The 20,747-nt window shown below is 39.0% G+C and overlaps 1 protein-coding gene across 2 annotated transcripts in view; it reads left to right on the top strand.

The window, feature by feature from the left end:
• Positions 1–20,072, top strand: part of LOC142100806 (BTB/POZ domain-containing protein KCTD12-like) — a 134,432-nt gene extending 114,360 nt beyond the window's left edge. For both annotated transcript variants that reach the window (XM_075184622.1, XM_075184621.1), the window contains exons 3-4: positions 14,461–14,529; positions 19,356–20,072. In XM_075184622.1, the coding sequence (XP_075040723.1) occupies positions 14,461–14,529; positions 19,356–19,822 (536 nt within the window). In that variant the 3' untranslated portion in view covers positions 19,823–20,072. The remainder of the gene's footprint in view (positions 1–14,460; positions 14,530–19,355) is intronic.
• Positions 20,073–20,747: the final 675 nt, after the last annotated feature.

The raw sequence follows: 20,747 nt of genomic DNA, 5'->3' as shown, positions 1-20,747 counted from the left end.
GTCCGGGGGTAGTTGTCTTGTGTGAAATTGTGTAACAGGCTAAAGGTAGTGAGGTTAAGATGGTGGTTGAGGAATATTATACGCTTGTCTGAATAGGTAGGTTTTCAGAGAACGCTTGAAAGTTTGTAGAACAGAGGAAAGTCTTATTGTGCGAGGGAGAGAGTTCCATAGAGTGGGTGCAGCCCGAAAAAAGTCCTGTAACCGGGAATGGGAGGATGTAATGAGGGTGGATGAGAGACGCAGATCTTTTGCAGAACGGAGTTGCCGAGTTGGGAGATATTTTGAGACAAGAGAGGAGATGTATGTTGGTGCAGCCTTGTTGATGGCCTTGTAGGTTAGTAAAAGTATTTTATATTGGATTCGGTAGAAGACAGGCAGCCAGTGTAGAGACATACAGAGTGATTCAACAGAGGAATAGCTATTTGCAAGAAAAATCAGTCTTGCCGAAGCATGCAAAATAGATTTTAGGGGTTTGAGTCTGTTTTTGGGAAGACCAGTAAGGAGGGAATTGCAATAGTCAATGCGGGAGATGATTAGTGCATGAATTAAGGTTTTAGCAGTGTCTTGTGTGAGATATGTGCGGATTCTGGAAATGTTCTTTAGATGTATGTAACATGATTTAGATATAGAGTCAATGTGGGGAACAAAGGATAGGCGTGAATCAAGGATTACACCTAGGCAGCGAGCTTGTGGGGTGGGATTTATGGTCATGTTATCAACAGAGATAGAAATGTCAGGTATGCTCTTGTTGGCGGGTGGGAATATTATTAACTCTGTTTTAGAAAGATTAAGTTTGAGTTGACGAGAGGACATCCAAGATGAAATGGCAGAAAGACAGTCAGTTACACGGGACAACACAGATGTCGAGATATCAGGAGAGGATAGATAGATTTGGGTATCATCCGCATAGAGATGATACTGAAAGCCAAAGGAACTTATTAGATTTCCAAGAGAAGCGGTATAGATAGAGAACAGCAGAGGACCTAGCACCGAGCCTTGTGGTACTCCAACTGATAGGGGAAGCGGAGCAGATGTGGCTCCAGAGAAATTAACAGTGAAAGAGCGATTAGAGAGGTAAGATGAGAACCAGGATAGAACTGTGTCTTGAAGACCTAGGGATTGCAGCGTTTGTATGAGAAGAGAGTGGTCAACTGTGTCAAATGCAGCCGAGAGATCAAGGAGAATTAGGAGAGAGTAATGGCGTTCAGTCTTAGCAGTGATCAGATCATTAACAACCTTGGTCAGCGCAGTCTCTGTGGAGTGTTGAGAACGAAAGCCTGACTGAAGAGGATCCAACAGGTTGTTTGCGGAAAGAAAGCGTGTGAGGCGAGTGTAGGCAAGTCTCTCTAGAAGCTTGGAGGGGCAAGGGAGCTGAGAGATGGGACGGTAATTTGAGAGAGAGTTTGGGTCGGAGTTTTGTTTTTTTAGAATAGGAGTAATCACTGCATGCTTGTATAGTGATGGAAAGATGCCAGTAGAGAGTGAGAGATTACAGATTTGAGTTAGAGGTGAAATGAGCACAGAAGACAGGGATCTACCAATTTGCGAGGGAATAGGATCAAGAGGACAGAAGGTAGAGTAGGAAGATAAGAAGAGCGTAGAAATTTCCTCTTCATTTGTGGGGTCAAATGAAGAGAGGGTGTCAGAGGGTAGTGGGAAGGAAATGAGCTGGAGAATACCGGACAATCTCCTGCTTGTTTGGAGTGGGGATATCCACGGTGTGCACTCTAGTGCATGAAGTCACCATGCCATTGCTGGAAGCCCTGTATCATCGCTTCATCTCCTTACCGCAAGGTCAGCGCCTGGATGATACAATTGCAGGATTCCTGAAGGGTGGGTTTCCACAGTGTGCTGGAGCCATAGACAGGACACACATCCCCATCATTGCCCCCACAGACAACCATGCGGATTACTACAACCGCAAAGGCTGGCATTCCATCATTCTGCAGGCTGTGGTTGACCACAACTATTGGTAAGCATTTTTTATGTTTATTTTATGTGACTGTGCCATGTGTAATGCGTATTGTAAAACATTGCTATATGTATTTTTTTATGTCAGTTTCACAGATGTTTTCATCGGCTGGCCTGGACGTTCCCATGACGCCAGAGTTCTAGCAAATTCAGACCTTTACCAAATTGCTGAGGAAAGACAAGATGGCTGGCTGTTCCCTAGGGAGGTAAATATAGGTGTAATGTTGTATGATGTTTTTGTAATTGAAGCTTATATACTATTGTTTGCTATCAATATTGTATGTATTTACTGCCCCTTTTTATATATAGATGTACCACTTGCAAAATGCATTTTCACCATATAGTACCAAGTGTACTGCGTTATGTGACCAATATTTTTAACATGGTGACGTGAAACTGCATGTTTTTATTTACAGAAATCTACGTTTGTTGATGGTGTGGAGATACCGGTACACATCATTGGGGATGCTGCTTACCCTTTGAGGCGCTGGCTGATGAAGGGGTTTACTCAGCAACATCACCTGTCTCAGGAACAGATCCGGTTTACACATACCCTCAGCTCAGCTCGGATGGTGGTGGAAAATGCTTTTGGGCGCTTGAAAGGACGTTGGCGCTGTCTATTGAAGCTCATTGACATTGACACCAAGCTTGTGCCCCACGTGGTTGCTGCTTGCTGTATTTTACATAACATTTGCGAAATACAAAAAGAGCAATTTCTACCTAAATGGAATGTGCAGGAATCTGAAATGCCAGTGCTGTCAGTGGACTCCGGTACTTTTGAAAGAGAGTGCACCAATACCTCTGCTGAACTTATTAGGACCACCCTCACTGCCAATTTGACCTCACTTGTTTGAATGTACCACACAAATGTAAAAATAAAAATAAAAATGTTTATTTCATATATTGTATTTTGTTTTGTACATATTTCCTCATATGTCTCTTCACAAAAATATAAAATGACACAATACAAAAGTGCTTACTTGCATGTAGAAAAAATATATATATATACACAAGTAGTAAACAGAAGGCACAAATGTGCTTAAACAGTAAGTGCAAATTTGCTTTTCACGTAATATGTGAAGCTACGGCGTGATTCCAGATCACACGTAACAAACATGATAACAATTAACTGTTAAATATTTGTCCATAAAACATGATTATTACAATTGCCGATATTGTGGCATTTCTGGTTGTGCAGTGGTTTGATTACCAGGTGGGTATTCTATGTTGGGGTTACCCATAGGTTGAGCATGTTGTGTATAATGTACCTATGGCTTGCACCCGCTGGTACATAAGATAATGTCCGTCATAATAGTAAGGACTTGGAGGAGGTGCCTGCACCCGTGAGAGGAGTCTGTCCATGAATCCCATTATACACTCACTATTTTCGCGTAACACGCGTTCCTGCATGTTCATGATTTGCATGAGGAAAGAGTCCTGGAGTTCCCGCTCATTGTCCATGAAACGCTGCAGTTGTGTATTCTCGTGTTCCCTCATGGTGCTGTCCATCTCCCGCAGTTGATCCATCTGTCTGTCTACCCCACCCCTTAGATTGTACGCTCCTTTGAGCAGGGTCATCTCTCCTCCTGTCTTCACCACTTTTAACTCTGCTCTCCAGCTACCTTGCCCTCCTCCTCCCCGTTCCCTCTTGCTCCCTCCTCTCCACTCTGGGGGTTTCCCTGCCTCCCGTGCCCTCTTGGGCTCCGCCGTATGCGGGAAATTCCCCTCTCCCCTCCCCCGCCCCTCTAGCTGTGCTTTGAGATCTCGGAGTTACTGTCCGTTTTGTTTACTGTATCGTGCTGTCTCACCTTTGTATTGTAACTTTGTTTGTCCCTGTACGGCGCTACGGATACCTAGTGGCGCCCTATAAATAAAAATTAATAATAATAATAATGACAGTTGTCATTGTTTTAGTTGCTTGCTCCATTTTGTTGGGCCTTTTGCATTTTTTAGGAACGTTGTAAACTGTTTGTAGAAAAAAACACAGTAAAACATACAATAGAATATATAATGTAGCAGAACAAAAAAGCAGTGTTGTAAGCTGATATGTGCTTGAGGCCTCCTCCCTCTTGCCCAGTAGTTTTGCACTGCAACATTTGCGTGTTGATGTTTTAATACTTTGGAGTGTATTATATTTGTCTTTTGGGCTTTTTGTTGATATAGTTCTCTTTTTTACGTTATGTAGATATATTGGTATTTGGTTTGCATTTATGTTGATATACTTCTCTTTTTTTTGCCAGTTATGTGCAAACATTTTTTTTTTTTTTTAAAGTTATGTAGATATATTTATTGGTATTTGGCTTGCATTTCTGTTATAGTTCTCTGTTTTTGGCAGTTATGTTTATACAGTTCATTTTTTTATTTCAATTATGTAGATACATTGGTATGTATATATAGTTGGTTATTATGTGAGATTATTAAAGATACTTACTGTTGGAGCGTAAACTGGGACCTGGCGTAGACTTTGACACCGGCACTGGTTCTGGCTGCGTTTCTTGCGAAGTATCTGTAACGACTTGCGCAGCAGGGAATGGCTGTGAATCGTTCAATTCCTCCCAAGAAATGTTGGTGTCATCTGTTGTGGCAGAGCACTCCAGTTCTGGGGTGTCTTCTATAGAATCTTCTATTATTACTGTTGCGGCCTCGCTTGTCTGTGTGCTCTCTGGTGGTGTTGGTATAGCCGCATCCACATTGCTAGAAGATGACAGTGCAATTGGATTTGTCAGAGGAGAATGTCCAAAGACCATATTGCACTGGTCATAAAAGGGCCAGTCCATTCTTTCAGCGCCACTTTTGCGCCTGTTGTGGTCATGGACTTTAGTGTACTACTTCTTCAGGGACTTCAATTTGTTCAGGACTTGTTGCTGTGTCCTCTTTATGCCACGTTGTGTGAGTATTTTGGCGATGTTGTAGTACACTGTGGCATCCTTCACAGTCCCAGTCACTTGCCTTCTAATTTCTTCCTCCCCTCTAACATTCAGCAGCTCACGCACCTCTTCCTCCATCCAGTGTGTCATAATTGCTGTAAATAAACACTGTTTTTGTGAAATAATAAAAGCAATTTTCTCCCTTAAAAAAACGTTTCTGCTTCAGCTTGATGTTGAGTACACCATCCACCATCTCCCCTGAAAAGCTTCTACAATCTCCCACGGGCTTCCACCGATGACATCATCCTCCAGAGACAGGCAGATAGCCAATCAGCATGTTTTCTGTGCAACCCGGGTTGCACCATTCATAGTGCAGGCAACCCGGGTACGACCCGGGAATTACCCCTCGATAAATCCCGGGTTGAAGGCCCGGGTTTTTAGACCCGGGATTTTGGACTTGTACCATTCATACTGCACCAAGACCCGGGTCGTTTGAGCTCGCCCCGGGAAAAACCCTGGATTTTGGTGCAGTATGAATGGGGTATAAGTGTAATGAGGGTTAAGATGTTTGTTGTGCCTAGTGGTTCGATACAAAATATTAGTGATCTCTTTTTATATATTTACAAAGATTTGCACGGCTACAAAATAAATTACACATCAGGCTTGGCAAACAGGATGCTTCACAGACTGTACATACAGGGCAATACACATTTATGTTCTATTTAACTCATGACACTCCTTTAGGCATCTCCTAAGGCGAGCTCAGGGAGGACAGAAACCTCCCGTGGAGCAGAAGGGCAAATACACATTTATGTTCTATTTAACTCATGACACTCCTTTAGGCATCTCCTAAGGCGAGCTCAGGGAGGACAGAAACCTCCCGTGGAGCAGAAGAGCACCCGTAAAACCCACCAGCAAAACTTCAGAAAATTGTTAATGTTTTAATAAACTAGTTATTGTGGAAAGATTTTGATTTCATAAGACAATTTAGGGCCTGATGTAGAGTTGTACACAAGACCAACTCGCAAACGGAAAAGTCTGAACTCTGACTGAGACGGAACTCTCCTTTTTGCCTCTCTATGCTTATAGAGATGGAATGGGGGAGATAGTGCGTGAGTCTAGCATGCAAAGGTGTCTTCACTCTTTACATGCTATGCTGAGTTGGACGTAGCCACTGATAATGTCTCTAGGAGACAAATCTGTTGCAGGTGCTTTATGCTGGTGCAACAGACCTTGCTGGAAGTAAAAAGGCAAAAAAAATGATTCTATTTAAATAAAAACGCTGTGGTCCCCCTCACAAAGAGCTTAACCAACACTACTACTGGCTGGCTAGGATGGTAGTATAAAAACCAGGGGGACAAAAAGCGCGGGGCCCCCCCATCCCTGAATTTACTACTACCAGCGCTAGGATTTGCCATGATGACATACCAGCCCCTGAGTCGTCAGCACGGAGCTGGATTCCCTAGTGAGATGGGGGTCAGCAAAAAAAAGCACCCCCTTCCTCCCTAGGTTTACCCAGCCCTGTGCTGATAGCACTAAGACTTGTAGTGCACCAAGGAAAAATGTAAATAAGACACACACACGACTGAAAAAATCACTTTAATCCTGGGTATTCATCTGTCATATATCTTTGGATCCTGGCCTTTGCAAACTATGCACAACCAGCTCCTATGAGCTGCCACCGAAAATTATATTTTAGCGTCTGTACACTACTATTTATAAGATGGGGATTTCCCACAGCTAGAGTTCAGGGCAGTGGGAAATTCCCATGGCTACTATCTAAATTTACTGTACATCAGGCTCTTAAAGGTGAAAGTATTTTTGCATATAGAGTAGACACACTTATCTGCACACTGTCAATTTGGAGCCAGACTATCACATGCAATACGAGACAGGTTGATGTGTGATGTATACAGTAAAAGTATTCAAAAGAGATTAATATCTGAACCAAAGTTAACATTAGACCATGCAGTATCTATTGCAAGTTCAATTGAGACAGCGGCAAAGGATGCCTCAAAACTACAAAACAAAGGACTTGAATGCATGACATACTAATTCTTTTAAACAGAGAATGTCTTGTTTTTGATGTGGGCATACCTCATATGATGCCAAACACGGTTGGTTTAAAAAAAAGAATGCAAGAAATATTATTAAAAGGGACATATTAAAAGAGTATGCAGGTCAAGAAGAATATACAAAAAGGTCATTAAACAGCAAACTTACCACAAACTAAATAAACATTCACAGGTACACAAGGTGACAGAAAAAGTATCAGACTCAACTGAGAATCAGTATACAGAAAAAATATTAATCCTGTCTTAAAATGCACAGTACAATGGCAGCAAAACACCAAGTAATGTGGATCAACCCTGAATTGGCAGGAGTTAACAATGAAACTGCTTACTACTATTATACATTATACTATTATACATACTATTATTGCTACAAAGGAGTATTAAAAAGTTATTTGTGGAAAATCCATTATGAAAAAACATCTTTATTGCAGCCAGTAACATTTGCATTGAAATTCTTAACAGTGGCTGAACATAATTATGCACAAATTGATTGTTGAGCTTTAGGTCTAGTATGGGAAGTAAAGAAATTCTAAAAGTATCATTATGGCCAGAAGTTCTTAATGATCAAAGAGTTCCTGCAATGACAGCTGTCATATTACAAAGATGGTCCTTATTCTCAGGAACTCGCTAATGAGATTGATTTTAAAGAAACTAAACTTAATGGCAAAGCTGACAATTGATTAGATGAAATATGTGCTCAAACTTTAATGAATGCTATCAAGGTCATGATCCTCTACAAAATAAAATCACCATGTTCTTCTTTGTTTAGCAAAATGTTGTATATGCCACTACAGGGCAAACTAGACTTGACAGGATCTGGTCACTTAACGTATACTATAAATGTTGGAGAAAGCTCGCTGAAACCAAGGTGTGCTCCTTTAAATTAATGAAATAAGTGTACAAGTGAATAAAATAATTTGAGAAAGTGCTGTCAGTACAATTAAGATCACTGTCTATGTGAAAACAAAAGACAGTCCAACACTCTAAAACAATCAATAGATAAATAATTGTGTCAGCTTATAGATAAGTAGAATATTTTGTGAACAACATAGCTGTTTTGGGGTAAGTTTGCCTACCAATGACAAAACATTTCCTGTAGGTGATACCCTAGCCTGTGTAGCAACAAATGTACTTTGTTATGGCGTTGTCATTTAGATCAAATCCTTAGTGCACAAGGGAAAGAGGTCACAAGCTCTAATGTTCAACCAAACCAAAAGAGCTCAAATGTTGAATCAATTCAAGAAATAACCATTCGACAAGATTTCAGAGGCTAGCAACTCCACCCAACAAGAATATTGCTCTTCAACTATACATGAAAAAGTCCCAGGGGTATATTTACTAATCTTTGGGTTTGAAAAAGTGGAGATGTTGCCTATAGCAACCAGTCAGATTCTAGTTATAATTTATAAAGTACATTCTACAAAATTACAGCTAGAATCTGATTGGTTGCTATAAGCAACATCTCCACTTTTTGAAACCCCCAGTTTAGTAAATATACCCCTCAGAATCTAAGAAGGAAATACAATTTAGAGTCCTGTGCCTCAGGGTTTCACAACCATTATCCTTAAAAGACCTCCTCAAAGACTCAATTTATAGCCTGAAAGTATTCATATAGTGAAGACACTTGTGTATATTTAATTGCATGCTATCATATTGTATTTTCTCCCTAAGAAAGGAGGAGTTTAGTATATGTGGACTACTTTATAGTTCCACTAATAAAGGCGTTAGGAATGTGTTCTAAGAAATGTATTTATATCATGTGCTCAACCGTCGTCTTTTGTATTATGTGCATGAGCTCAGAAGTAAATGATTTAGCAGCTGCTCTTCCCAATACTGTATATCCAAGTGGTAGTGTCTATATTCAAAATTACATGCCCCACAAAAAATAGTTTCAAAACTGCTGCACCAGTCTTATCAGTGGTTTTAAAAATCTTTATGGAAACTCGTGACTTTTCAACTAATGTGCTGTCAGGCTCAAGCTGTTTGTGTGGCAGTGGTAGTGGGCATTTATACAGAACATACTATGCCAGCCCTCTGAAAAGGGCTCTTCAACATTAACATATTTAAGTACCATTAGATGTGTACTTAACCAATGATGGATTACACAGTGAAAATAAATATTGGAGATGGTGTCTTATTGTAAATTTACAATGAATAAAATAGATCTAGTATGAGAGAAATGATAGGCAAGCAATGGTGAATTTCTTGCGGGGTATTTGAGATTGGGAATTCACAATGTTAATGGAGTTCCTAATTATAAAATGTAACAATAGAGCCCTTATCACATGAAGGCCAGAGGGTAAAAAAGTAAACTTATACTCATAAGAGTGAATACAAAGGTACCCTAGTAGCTTGTCTGTGCTATTATGACAAGTCCTTACCTCCTACCATCAGGTAATGAAGCAGGATCAGAGAGAAAAATAACTTTTAATAAAGTGCTCAAAAAGTCTTTATTGACTAACTGTAGATGGGTTTATTACAATACAAATAAAAGCATAATACCAATACATTTTAATAAAAATTATGTTTCACTTGTACATCAATATAGTCTTTTAGTTTCACTTGCAGCCCCTTATACATTCCTAGAAGTTTTTGAAGAAGCTGTGGTGAAACTCTCTCAGCTCCTATACTCTATTATTCCACAAAGTTTTTATGACCCGTGCGCTCATTTTTTTTGTAAAATACATCCAATTCTATAAGAGGAACAATATCCACTTATGCAAATGTCTTTTAACACATTTCATTTTTAAGGCATATTTAAAATTCTTCATTTTTATAAACTTAATTTAAAAGGCTTCATGTATATTCTATAGTTTCATTTTAAGCCTATATTTATTGTTATTCTTAAAACTTAGATGCTTTGTCAAATACTTTTATGAATCTATAAAGGTTGAGTTAAGCTGTATTGATCATGCCTGTACTATCTTGAACATTGGCATTGAGCCTGTTTGGCACAAATGGCATCAGTATGGGTTGTCCATATCAAAGATGGCCACAGCATTCCGAGGAACTTGTAAAGGCTGATACTAATGTCTTAGAAAATCGGTGGCCTTGTGTATAGAAATCTTAGTCATATCCTCTAATCCTTATAAAAAGATGAAGCTCATGTTTCTAACAAGAGCTTAGTTTGTGGTCTAATAATCCCGATCAGATGCCAAATGTCAGACGCATGGCCAGGGCACAAAATGGAGCTCCCCATATTTTTATTTGGTATTCATATTTAACATGATCACATCTAGTTCCTCCTGAAGAAGTCTCACATTAAGAGGAAATGCGTTGAGGGTTCCCTGTGACCTTACTTGTGACTAAGATTCTTCATGAGGCTGGTGCTCACTTTTCTTCATATTGGAGTTTTGGAAGTGCATTGTGTTTTATGTTATTTATGAATTAAAATGTTTTTAAAATACTATACAATATAGATATTTATCAATTTTGAAGTTATACAGATTGGAGTTGAAGTGGCATGGAATCAGCAACAACATTGTGTCAGACAAACCTTCTATTCTATTTGGTACACAGATTCACTACAATATTAGGTGTTGCACTTATATTGGAAGTATTACACTATTTTTGGTTGTCTCCTTTATTTCTGGTACTTCTGCTTGGAGATACAAGGCACAGTAATGCTTGAATTCACCAAGATCTGGGGATAGTACATATTAATATGCCTGACTTACTCTAAAATCTGGTATGCATATAACTGAGCACCTTTATTTTACATTGCAGTCGTACACCTAGCTACTACACAATCAGGCACCTTTTTCTCCTCTCCTGAAATACAGATTCAATTAAAAGGAGTTTATTTTGGGACAATTTCCCCAACCCACTTTTTAATAAGTGTTTTTCTCAATGTAGAACTTTAGTGGAGGTCTTCAGAGTCAACTGAGCGGGAGCCACCGAATGTCAGTTGAAACTGTAGGACAGTTTCAGTCCGAAAATATGCAAATCTCTCTGCTGGGAAGGGAGATGCACCAGAGATGTACAGAGGTCACTATTAAAAAGAGCAGCAATACCTGCAGTATTAACACTATAATCATTGCATTTTACAAACTTAACTAGAACATTTGCAAAGGCCTTTGATACAGTGCAACACAAGAGGTTAGTTTACAAAATACGGGAACTGGTACCAGGAAACAACATTTGTACTTGGGTTGAAAACTGGTTAGAGAATAGAGAACAAGGAGTTGTGATAAATGGAACATTTTGTAATTGGCCAATATTTTAAGGTTCCGTGCTGGGGCCACTCCTTTTAAATATATTTATTGATGACCTTGGTGATGGTTTAGAGAGTAGTTTTCATTTTTGCAGATGAAACTAAACTTTATAAGATAATAAAATCAGAGCAAGATGTAGTTTCTCTACAGAGGGATTTAAATAAACTGAAAGATTGGGCGGCCAAATGGAATAACATAGATAAATATAAGGTTATGCATTTAGGGATGAAAAACAAGCATGCAATCTATAAATTAAATGATTAATTTAGGGGAATCTATAATGGAAAAGGATGTGGACAGTAGACAGTAGATTTAGCAATAGCGCTCAATGTCAAGCAGCAACTGCAAGGGCAAATAAAGTATTGGCATATATAAAAAGGGGCATAGATGCAAGGGAGAACAGTGTAATTTTGCCACTGTATAAATCATTGGTAAGACCTCATCTTGGATACGGAGTACAGTTCTGGGCACCACTCTATAAAAAAAATATTTTGGAACTAGAAAGGGTTAAGAGAAGGGCAACAAAATTGATAAAGGGTATGGAGTAATTTAGTTATGAGAAAAGGTTAGCCAGTGCATTTAAATTGTTTAAGTCTGAAGGGTCAGAGGAGTCCTTCCGTAGGTACAAGGAATGTAATAAAACATGCAAAAAGGAAATTAGATTGGCTAAATTAGAAAATGATAGGCACGTTGCAAAAGAATGTAAGACAAACCTCCAAAAAAAAATTAAGTATATATATATATATGGCAAAAGGATTAAAAAAGATAATATAGGACCCCTAAGAAGTGAGATGGGTGAATTGATAAATGATACTAAGGAAAAAGCAGAGGTATTAAACACTTTCTTTTCTTCAGTATTTACCAGAGAGGAACAAATGGTAGAAGTAATACATAAAAATGGAAATGAAACCATGCCATTAATTAATACTTGGTTGTCAGAGGAAGAAGTCCAAAGGCAACTGAAGAAAATTAAGATAAATAAAGCTCCAGGTCCAGATGGCATACACCCAAGGGTCCTTATGAAGTTAAACTCGGAAATAGCTAGACCGCTATTCTTAATTTTCAGAGATTCAATCTCATCAGACTCAGTACTAAGGGGTTGGCGAATAGCATATGTGGTGCAGTTGTTTAAAAAGGGGACAAGATCACAACCAGGGAATTATAGACCTGTAAGCCTGACATCAGTAGTGGGGAAACTACTGGAAGGTATTTTAAGGGATAGTATTCAGGATTACTTGGTACGCAATAAAATTATTAGTGAGAATCAACATGGATTTGTGAGGGATAGGTCATGTCAAACTAATCTAATTAGTTTCTACAAGGAAATTAGTGGAAACTTAGACCAAGGCAGCACAGTAGATGTGGTCTACTTATATTTTTCAAAGGCCTTTGATACAGTGCCACACAAGAGGTTGGTTTACAAAATTAGGGAACTGAGTCTAGGAATCAACATTTGTATTTGGATCGAAAACTGGTTAGAGAATAGGGAACAGAGAGTTGTGATAAATGGAACATTTTCTAATTGGTAAAATTTCTTAAGTGGAGTACCTCAAGGTTCTGTACTGGGGCCACTCCTTTTTAATATATTCATTAATGACCTTGGTGATGGTTTAGAGAGTAAAGTTTCTATTTTTGCAGATGACACTAAACTCTGTAAGGTAATAAATTCAGAGCAAGTTGTAGCTTCTCTACAGAGGGACTTAAATAAACTAGAGGATTGGGCGGCCAAATGGAATATGAGGTTTAACACAGATAAATGTAAGGTTATGCATTCAGGGATCAAAAACAAGAACGCAATCTATAAATTAAATGGAATTAATTTAGGAGAATCTATAATGGAAAAGGATTTGGGAGTGCTCGTAGACAGTAGACTTAGCAATAGTACTCAATGTCAAGCAGCAGCTGCAAGGACAAATAAAGTATTGGCATGCATAAAAAGGGGTATAGATGCAAGGGAAGACAGTGTAATTTTGCCACTGTATAAATCGTTGGTAAGACCTCATCTTGAATATGCAGTACAGTTCTGGGCACCACTCTTTAAAAAAGATAATTTGGAACTAGAAAGTGTTCAGAGAAGGGCGACAAAATTGATAAAGGTTATGGAGTCATTAAGTTATGGGAAAAGGTTAGCCAGTTTAGGCATGTTTACTTTAGAAAAGAGGCGTCTAAGGGGAGATATGATTACTATGTACAAATACATTAGGGGTCAATACAGAGAACTTTCATGGGAACTTTTTACCCCAAGGACTATACACAGGACACGTGGTCACCCCCTAAGGTTAGAGGTTAGAGGAGAGGAAATTTCACAACCAGCAAAGGAAGGGGTTCTTTACAGTAAGGGCTGTCAAGATATGGAATTCATTGCCAGGGAAGGTTGTGATGGCAGATTCAATAGATATGTTTAAGAAAGGGTTAGACAAATTTTTAGCGGAAAGGTGTATCCAGGGATAAGACCGTTAATTAAAATGTAGGATAGTAGTGGAAATAGGGTAAAAATAAGACTGCAATATTGAGTCTGGGGGGATTTTCACGATTGAAACAGATTGGCGGTTGCTTACTCTGGATGAATTTCAAATATAAGTGCAGGATCGCAGGAGATCCAAAATAGGTTGAACTTGATGGACTGGTGCCTTTTTTCAACCTCATGAACTATGTTACTATGTTACTATGTTATGTTAGTTTAGGCATGTTTACTTTAGAAAAGAGGTGTCTAAGAAAGGATATGATTACTATATACAAATACATTAAGGGTCAATACAGAGAACTTTCAAGGAAACTTGTTTCCCCAAGGCTACACGATCACACCCTAAGGTTAGAGGAGAGGAAGTTTTACAACCAGGAAAGGGTCCTTTACAGTAAGGGAAGTCAAGATATGGAATTCACTGCCAGGGAAGTTTGTGATAGCAGATTCAATTGATATGTTTAAGAAAGGTTTTAACAAATTTTTAGTGGAATCAAGTGTATCAAGGGTTATGACTGTTAATTAAAATGAAGGATAGTAGTGGATATTGGAAAAAATAGGACTGCAATATTGGGTCTGGAACGATTTTTCCCGATTGAAATAGATTGGCGGTTGCTTAATCTGGATCAATTTTTAAATATAAGTGAGGGATCATAGGAGATTCAAAATAGGTTGAACTTGATGGACTGGTGTTTTTCAACTACATCAACTATGTAACATTTTGTTCTTCAAAAAGTCAAAATGGTAAATAAGTAAGTACCATTTTTCTAAGGTTTGTAGGTTAATGCTTATAAAACTGTATAATAGAGACACAGTATATTTCTTGTTAGGTGAAAAAGGAGATCTAACGTCTGTTTACTTTAATATTCCAGGAGAAGCAGTATCTATGCCGGATGTAGACCAGAGGTCATGGACGGCAGCATTATCCACTCATGAACCAGGTAAATTGTTTTCAAAATTGTTTTTTTTACTGACAAAGTACAAATTGGCAGTACTTTATAGCAACCTATCCGATCTTTCATTTTTAGCTTGCAATAGATTGATAAAAACTAATTGCTGATTTGCTGCTATGTGCATATATGCTAGACACAAAGGGCCTAATTCAATATGGAGAGCAAAGCAAAAAAAAAGACGTAAACTTGCTCCTGGACAAACCATGTACAATGCAAGGGGTGCACATTGGTTTATTATTTTGCACATACTGAAAATACTGGCTGCTTTTTTATGTTGCGCACAAATACTTGATAGATTTATTTTCACACTGAAATTTAAAGTTGATCTAGGATATGCCCTACCCCAAATATAAATGTGTTCCCCCATTATAAATTTACCTCCCAAAAGCAGCATGGTTTTGCCAAGGCGCAAATTTACTCCTTTTTTTTTTGCTTTGCTCTCCTTAATGAATCGGGCCCAAAATGGCCACGGTGCAGACATAAATCCTCTTTAATAGAGCTATGTGTCTTGATTTGTACATATGATCCTAGAATCTCATCTAGTCAAATTTGTTTGTGAAACAAGAAGGTGGCATTTGCAGAGGAGCAGAAGTATGTCCCAGTTGAATGGAGGAATTGGGTGGAAGCAAGTGCAAAAATGAGATTTTATTTTGCAGAGAAAGAAATAAAGGTGCAAAGAGGGTGCATGGCCATTTACACTCCACAAAAGAACTGTAAGCATATCATCATTCAGTGGCATAATCAAGACACCATTTGTCATCAACTTGATTATGATAAATGGCTTCATACTGTTCAAAGCCTTGGTTGGTACAAGCAATTTCAGGGGGCTGAACAGAAAAAAATCCGTTACCAGCACTAGACTATGACAGTCTACAGTCATGGCCAAAAGTTTTGAGAATGACACAAGTATTAGTTTTCACAAAGTTTGCTACTTCAGTGTTTTTAGACCTTTTCGTCAGATGTTGCTATGGTATACTGAAGTAAAATTACAAGTTTTCATAAGTGTCAAAGGCCTTTATTGACAATTACATTAAGTTTATGGAAAGAGCCAATATTTGCAGTATTGACCCTTCTTTTGAAGACCTCTGCAATTTGCCCTGGCATGCTGTCAATCAACTTCTGGGCCACATACTGACTGATGGCCGCCCATTCTTGCCTAATCAATGCTTGGCGTTTATCAGAATTTGTGGGTTTTTGTTTGTCCTCAAGCCTCATGAGGATTGACCACAAGTTCTCGAAGGGATTAAGGTCTGGGGAATTTCTTGGCCTTGGACCCAAAATTTCGATGTTTTGATCACCAAGCCACTTACTTATCACTTTTGCCTTATGGCAAGGTGCTCCATCATGCTCTAAAAGGCATTGTTTGTCACTAAACTGTTCTTGGATGGTTGGGAGAAGTTGCTCTTGGAGCATGTTTTGGCACCATTCTTTATTCATGACTCTGTTCTTAGGCAAAACTGTGAGTGAACCCACTCCCAACAGTGCAGAGCTCGCTCAGGAATGGCAGCATGGGATCCCCATCATAATGTTGTACAGCCCTAGTCTATTCAGCAAAGGGCTGATTTCCATAGTGAAAATGGGTCTGCACAAAATGCAGCCCCTCCCACCTAGAAAAAAAAGTACCATACTGCAATCACTAAAACTCAAGTTTTCAGTATTTTGTGGCAAGTACACTACTAGCTACAGTAAGCCCTTTGTAGTCTTAAACTGCCTGGGTGTGCTGATGCCTGTAGAACTATAAGCACTAGTATGACCTGACATCCAGGGCATTCTGGGACTTGTAGTGCACCTGCAGAAAATAATGTGAAATAAAATCACTCACATTCCAACACACACCATTGTTTACTAAGTTATTGCTCACCTAAATGCAGATACTTGCAGCTTACTGTGCCGTGGCCTGTCAGGTTCTAATCAGTACAGAGGGGCTTTGCTCTGATTGGTCAGCGTGGGAAAGCCGCTCCGTATATTGTAGTAGAGGATACACCCTACACAAGGCATAAATTAGTGAATTACATTGCTACAATGTAATTAGTTGAATGTATCAATGAATTACATTGTAAGACCGAATCAGTGTAGATTCACAATTATATACCTTTTTTTCTGCCTATAAATTATATAAAAGACCCTACAGCAATCTACACCAATGCTGTAGAGGAAATAGTGCTTACAAGTATCAGGCAAATTTCACTTGGAGGTATCACAAACCCTTTATAAACCATCCACCATGGCTTATATAGAAAAAACAATACTTTATTATAAAAATTGCATATAACTGCACAGAAAAGAATGCTATTCTTCATCTACTAACCTTTGATTTATTTCACACATGATATGCTTAATTATAATACACAATACAAGTTAATTCAATGTATAAATGCATCCTGCAACCATCTTGTAAGGTATATGTCAAAATTCTCATAAGAAAGGGGAAATTAATAATTTTATAGAACAAGTCAGACAATGGGTATCTGTGATGCCTGTACCTGCTCGATGGCTTGCTTGCTATTATGTCTTACTGCTCTCCCTCTTACCTTTCCCCCTCCTCTCTGTCATGCACCCCCCACCTAAAATCTCTTCTCCCCTCTTCCACCTGCTTCCCTTTTCACCCCTTAGTCCCACCCTACCATCTCTATTTGCCCTTTGCCTATAGCTTTAACTGCTCCTCTCCCTGCTTTCACATCACTTCCTTGCCTATGCTGGGTTGGTTATGAAATTTCAACACTCAAAATGTGTACACCAACATATTGACAGTCACAATGTCTACATGTTCAAAATGTCAACACAGTTAATATGTTGACATGTAAAATGTAGACAGGGTTTAAAGTCGACATTCTATATTATTTGTTCAAAATGTTGACATTAATGTAAACAAATTAAAATTGCAATACATGTAAGAAGAAACCCAGCAAGAAATGTAAGAAAAAACACTTGCTGGCCAGCCTGGGACTGGTTTGGCCTAATGGCAGGGGGATCCAATGCTGTGGGTTTGACAGCAAGAGTACCAGCAGCCCAGGCTGGAAAATCCTACTGCTAGTAATAGTAAAATCAGGATGACCCAGCGCTTGTTGCCCCCCCCCCCCCCCCCCCCCGATTTTCCTGGTACCAGCCTAGGCTGCCAGCACTAAGGTTGGTTAAGCTGTTTAGGGGGAGGGGTGACGGGCCATTATTTTTAACATTTCTTGCCTTTTTTTAAAAAAAAAATACATATATTTCCATTTTAATTTGTTTATATCTGTTTATTTGTGTCAACATTTTGAATGTCGACCTCAGAACCCTGTCCACATTTCAAAATGTCGACATATCAATTGGGTCTGTATCTTGATTGCCCCTATCACAACTGATTGTACCCCATAATGGCAGGGGATGTATGGGTACACATCCCCTGCCATTATCCTCTTTCTCACTCACCTCTTACTTTTGTCTGCTTGTGAAATCAGCCCCAAACCAGGTCTCACCCCATTTAATTTTTCTGCACATGCTCCTCCCTCTGCCTCAAAACTTCCCACACACTTTGCAGCTCTAACCCCACCAACCACATTCTCATCTTTCCTCTTTCCCAACTCCCCATTTTCTGTGCACTCTGGAATGCCAGATCCATATGCACCAAACTCACTCCTAGCCCTTATCGAAACCAGGTTCTATCCCTCTGACACTGCCTCCATTGCTTCATCCTGCTTCAGTCACGGTCTTCGTTCTGGTGACCGCCAAGGCAATGGAGTAGACATCTTACTATCTCCTGGTTGCACTTATTTCTCACTACTAATAGTTCCAAAGCAAATGACACTAATGATCTATTAGAAATGACTTGCATAGGAGGCCTGATTCAGGTATTCCAGGAATTTGCACTGCACCGTGCATTCCTCACATGATCACATAGGGATTTCTGCCTACAAATCTGGAAATGCACAGAACTTTCATGTATCATATGGCAAACCACTCTACATAATGACATACATACACATATATACAGCTGCAGAAGATATAGCCCACTGGCCTTATATGTACAGAACTAAGGCATGAAGGAATTAAAAGGGCAGCACCAAACCCCTTCAACACATAACTGATCACTCTATTTATGGCAATTAGCTACAACACATTGCAATGACTTGAAAAAACATAGCGTTCCAGGCTAAATGGGGTGGCAGATAACTGAATGGAGGTCAAAGATTGTGTTACAGCAACAGGTATTTAGTACAGGTAGCTGGTGCTGTTGTATATATTTGTAGATTAAGCTAAGTAGAGTTATAAACATGGATTAGGAAACATAATAGGAAATCATGTTTTTAGTTGTAATTATGCTATTTACCCTTTAAATGGGATACAGTTAGAGAAATCTGAGATGTTAAATATTCAACAATATTAATAGCTAATAAACAAAATAACAGCACTCAGTGTCAGTAGTAGTTACTAACTACTAACGTTCATAAAAATTTGGAATGCAAATAAAAAGGGCAATAGACTCATGGGCTGCGAAAATAATTTTACCTCACTTGCCAGACCATATGGTGAATATGGGTACAGTTCTGGGCACCTGTCAATAAAAAAGGAATATCAGAACTTCAGATGGTTCAAAAGTGGTCAACCTTATTATTTAGGGGGTATTTGCATTACAAAGAAAAATGAAACAACATTAACTTGCTTACATAGGAAAAGGTGCAACATGGAATTGCTAAAATTGATATGTTTAAATACATGTGTGGTCACTAGAAAAATCTGTCTAATAAGCTTTTCATTCCTAAGAATGAAACAAGGGAACATCCACTTTATTTAAAATCAAATAAAACATAATGTTTGACTCATGTGTTTTTATCTAGCTGAAAATGTGGTTGAAGAGGAGGCGCCACCACCAACACTACTGATGACAGAAAAACAGGAGCCAGATAGTGGAAATGAGCTTTCCAGCTCCAGCCTTGACAGTCAAGATTCCCCTCCAGCTTCAGCTGACCTTCCAACTGAAGAAATCCTTCAGGAGACAGACACTTGTTCTCCACCATATGAAGAAAGTACATCATGCCCCAACACACAAGACTTGTCCCAGTCTCTCAAAGAGCATGACCAGGGAAAGGCACCAGGGTCACGAAGAAACAGCATACAGGAAGTGGCAAAGGAGAATGGCATAGAGAGCTGCCCAGAGCCCTACCAACTCAGTGAAGAGAGGAAAGCACTGGAGGTTGAGTTAGTCAAATGTATTGATGAGTTTAGAAAAATCAGGATCCCATTAGTATTCCCCAACAAAAAAAGGCATTGGCAAAAAGAATTACTTAGGAAATATCAGCTGTGAGAAGCAAACATGGCTGCGCAAACATGTCTCTGTGAACACTCAAAACTCTTTCAAATGAGTGGGAGACAAGGCTGATAGCAGTATAACGTGATTGTCTATGCAAAGGGCTAGTCATTGGCAGGATATGATGTTTTAATATAAATAAACTGCAACTATTTTCAGGAAAAGACACAATATTTACAGGAGAATGGTATAGAAATGTGAATGCGACACAGACAATGTTAAGAAATATCACAAAATAACAGAATTGTTTTAGATTTACAATATGTATTTTCTATTCCCTATCTCTTTTTGGGGAAACATAACAATTCTGTTCTACAGAATTTCCTAAATAGAAAAATATTAAATAAACACATTTCATAATGAGGCCATTTTTTCTGCATCACTTTTTTCCATATAGAATTAACGATGAGCGGACTCGGATTATCGCAATCCGAGCCCACCCGAACAGTGCGGATCCGAGGGCGATCCGAGCACTGTTCGGGTATTTCCGCCGCCGAGAAATACTGATAATGAGGCTACAAGTCCAAATCCCGCCGTCGGATCTCGAGATACTCGGATTCTATAAATTCCCCGCTTGCCGCCGCCATCTTCACTCAGGCATTGATCAGGGAAGCGGGAGGTTGGGTTTTGTTAGTGGTGCTGTGTCCTGTGCTCTGTCCTGCTGAGTCCAGTGGTGCTTGGTCCTGTGCTCTGTCCTGCTGAGTCCAGTGGTGCTGTGTCCTGTGCTCTGTCCTGCTAAGTCCATTGGTATAAAAAAATTCTAAAAAAATTATAAAAAAAAATTATAAAAAAATTATAAAAAAAGTATAAAAAAATTAGTACTGCAATATCTAACTACATTCACTGTTCCTGCAGTAAAAAGGAATTTCTACTGCAATATATAACTACGTTCACTGTTCCTGCAGTAAAAAGGAATTTCTAC

The sequence above is a fragment of the Mixophyes fleayi genome, chromosome 9 (assembly GCF_038048845.1).
Source record: "Mixophyes fleayi isolate aMixFle1 chromosome 9, aMixFle1.hap1, whole genome shotgun sequence".
NCBI classification, from domain to species: domain Eukaryota; kingdom Metazoa; phylum Chordata; class Amphibia; order Anura; family Limnodynastidae; genus Mixophyes; species Mixophyes fleayi.
Note: the sequence above shows the minus strand (reverse complement) of the source record. Positions and strands in the feature narration are given on the sequence as shown.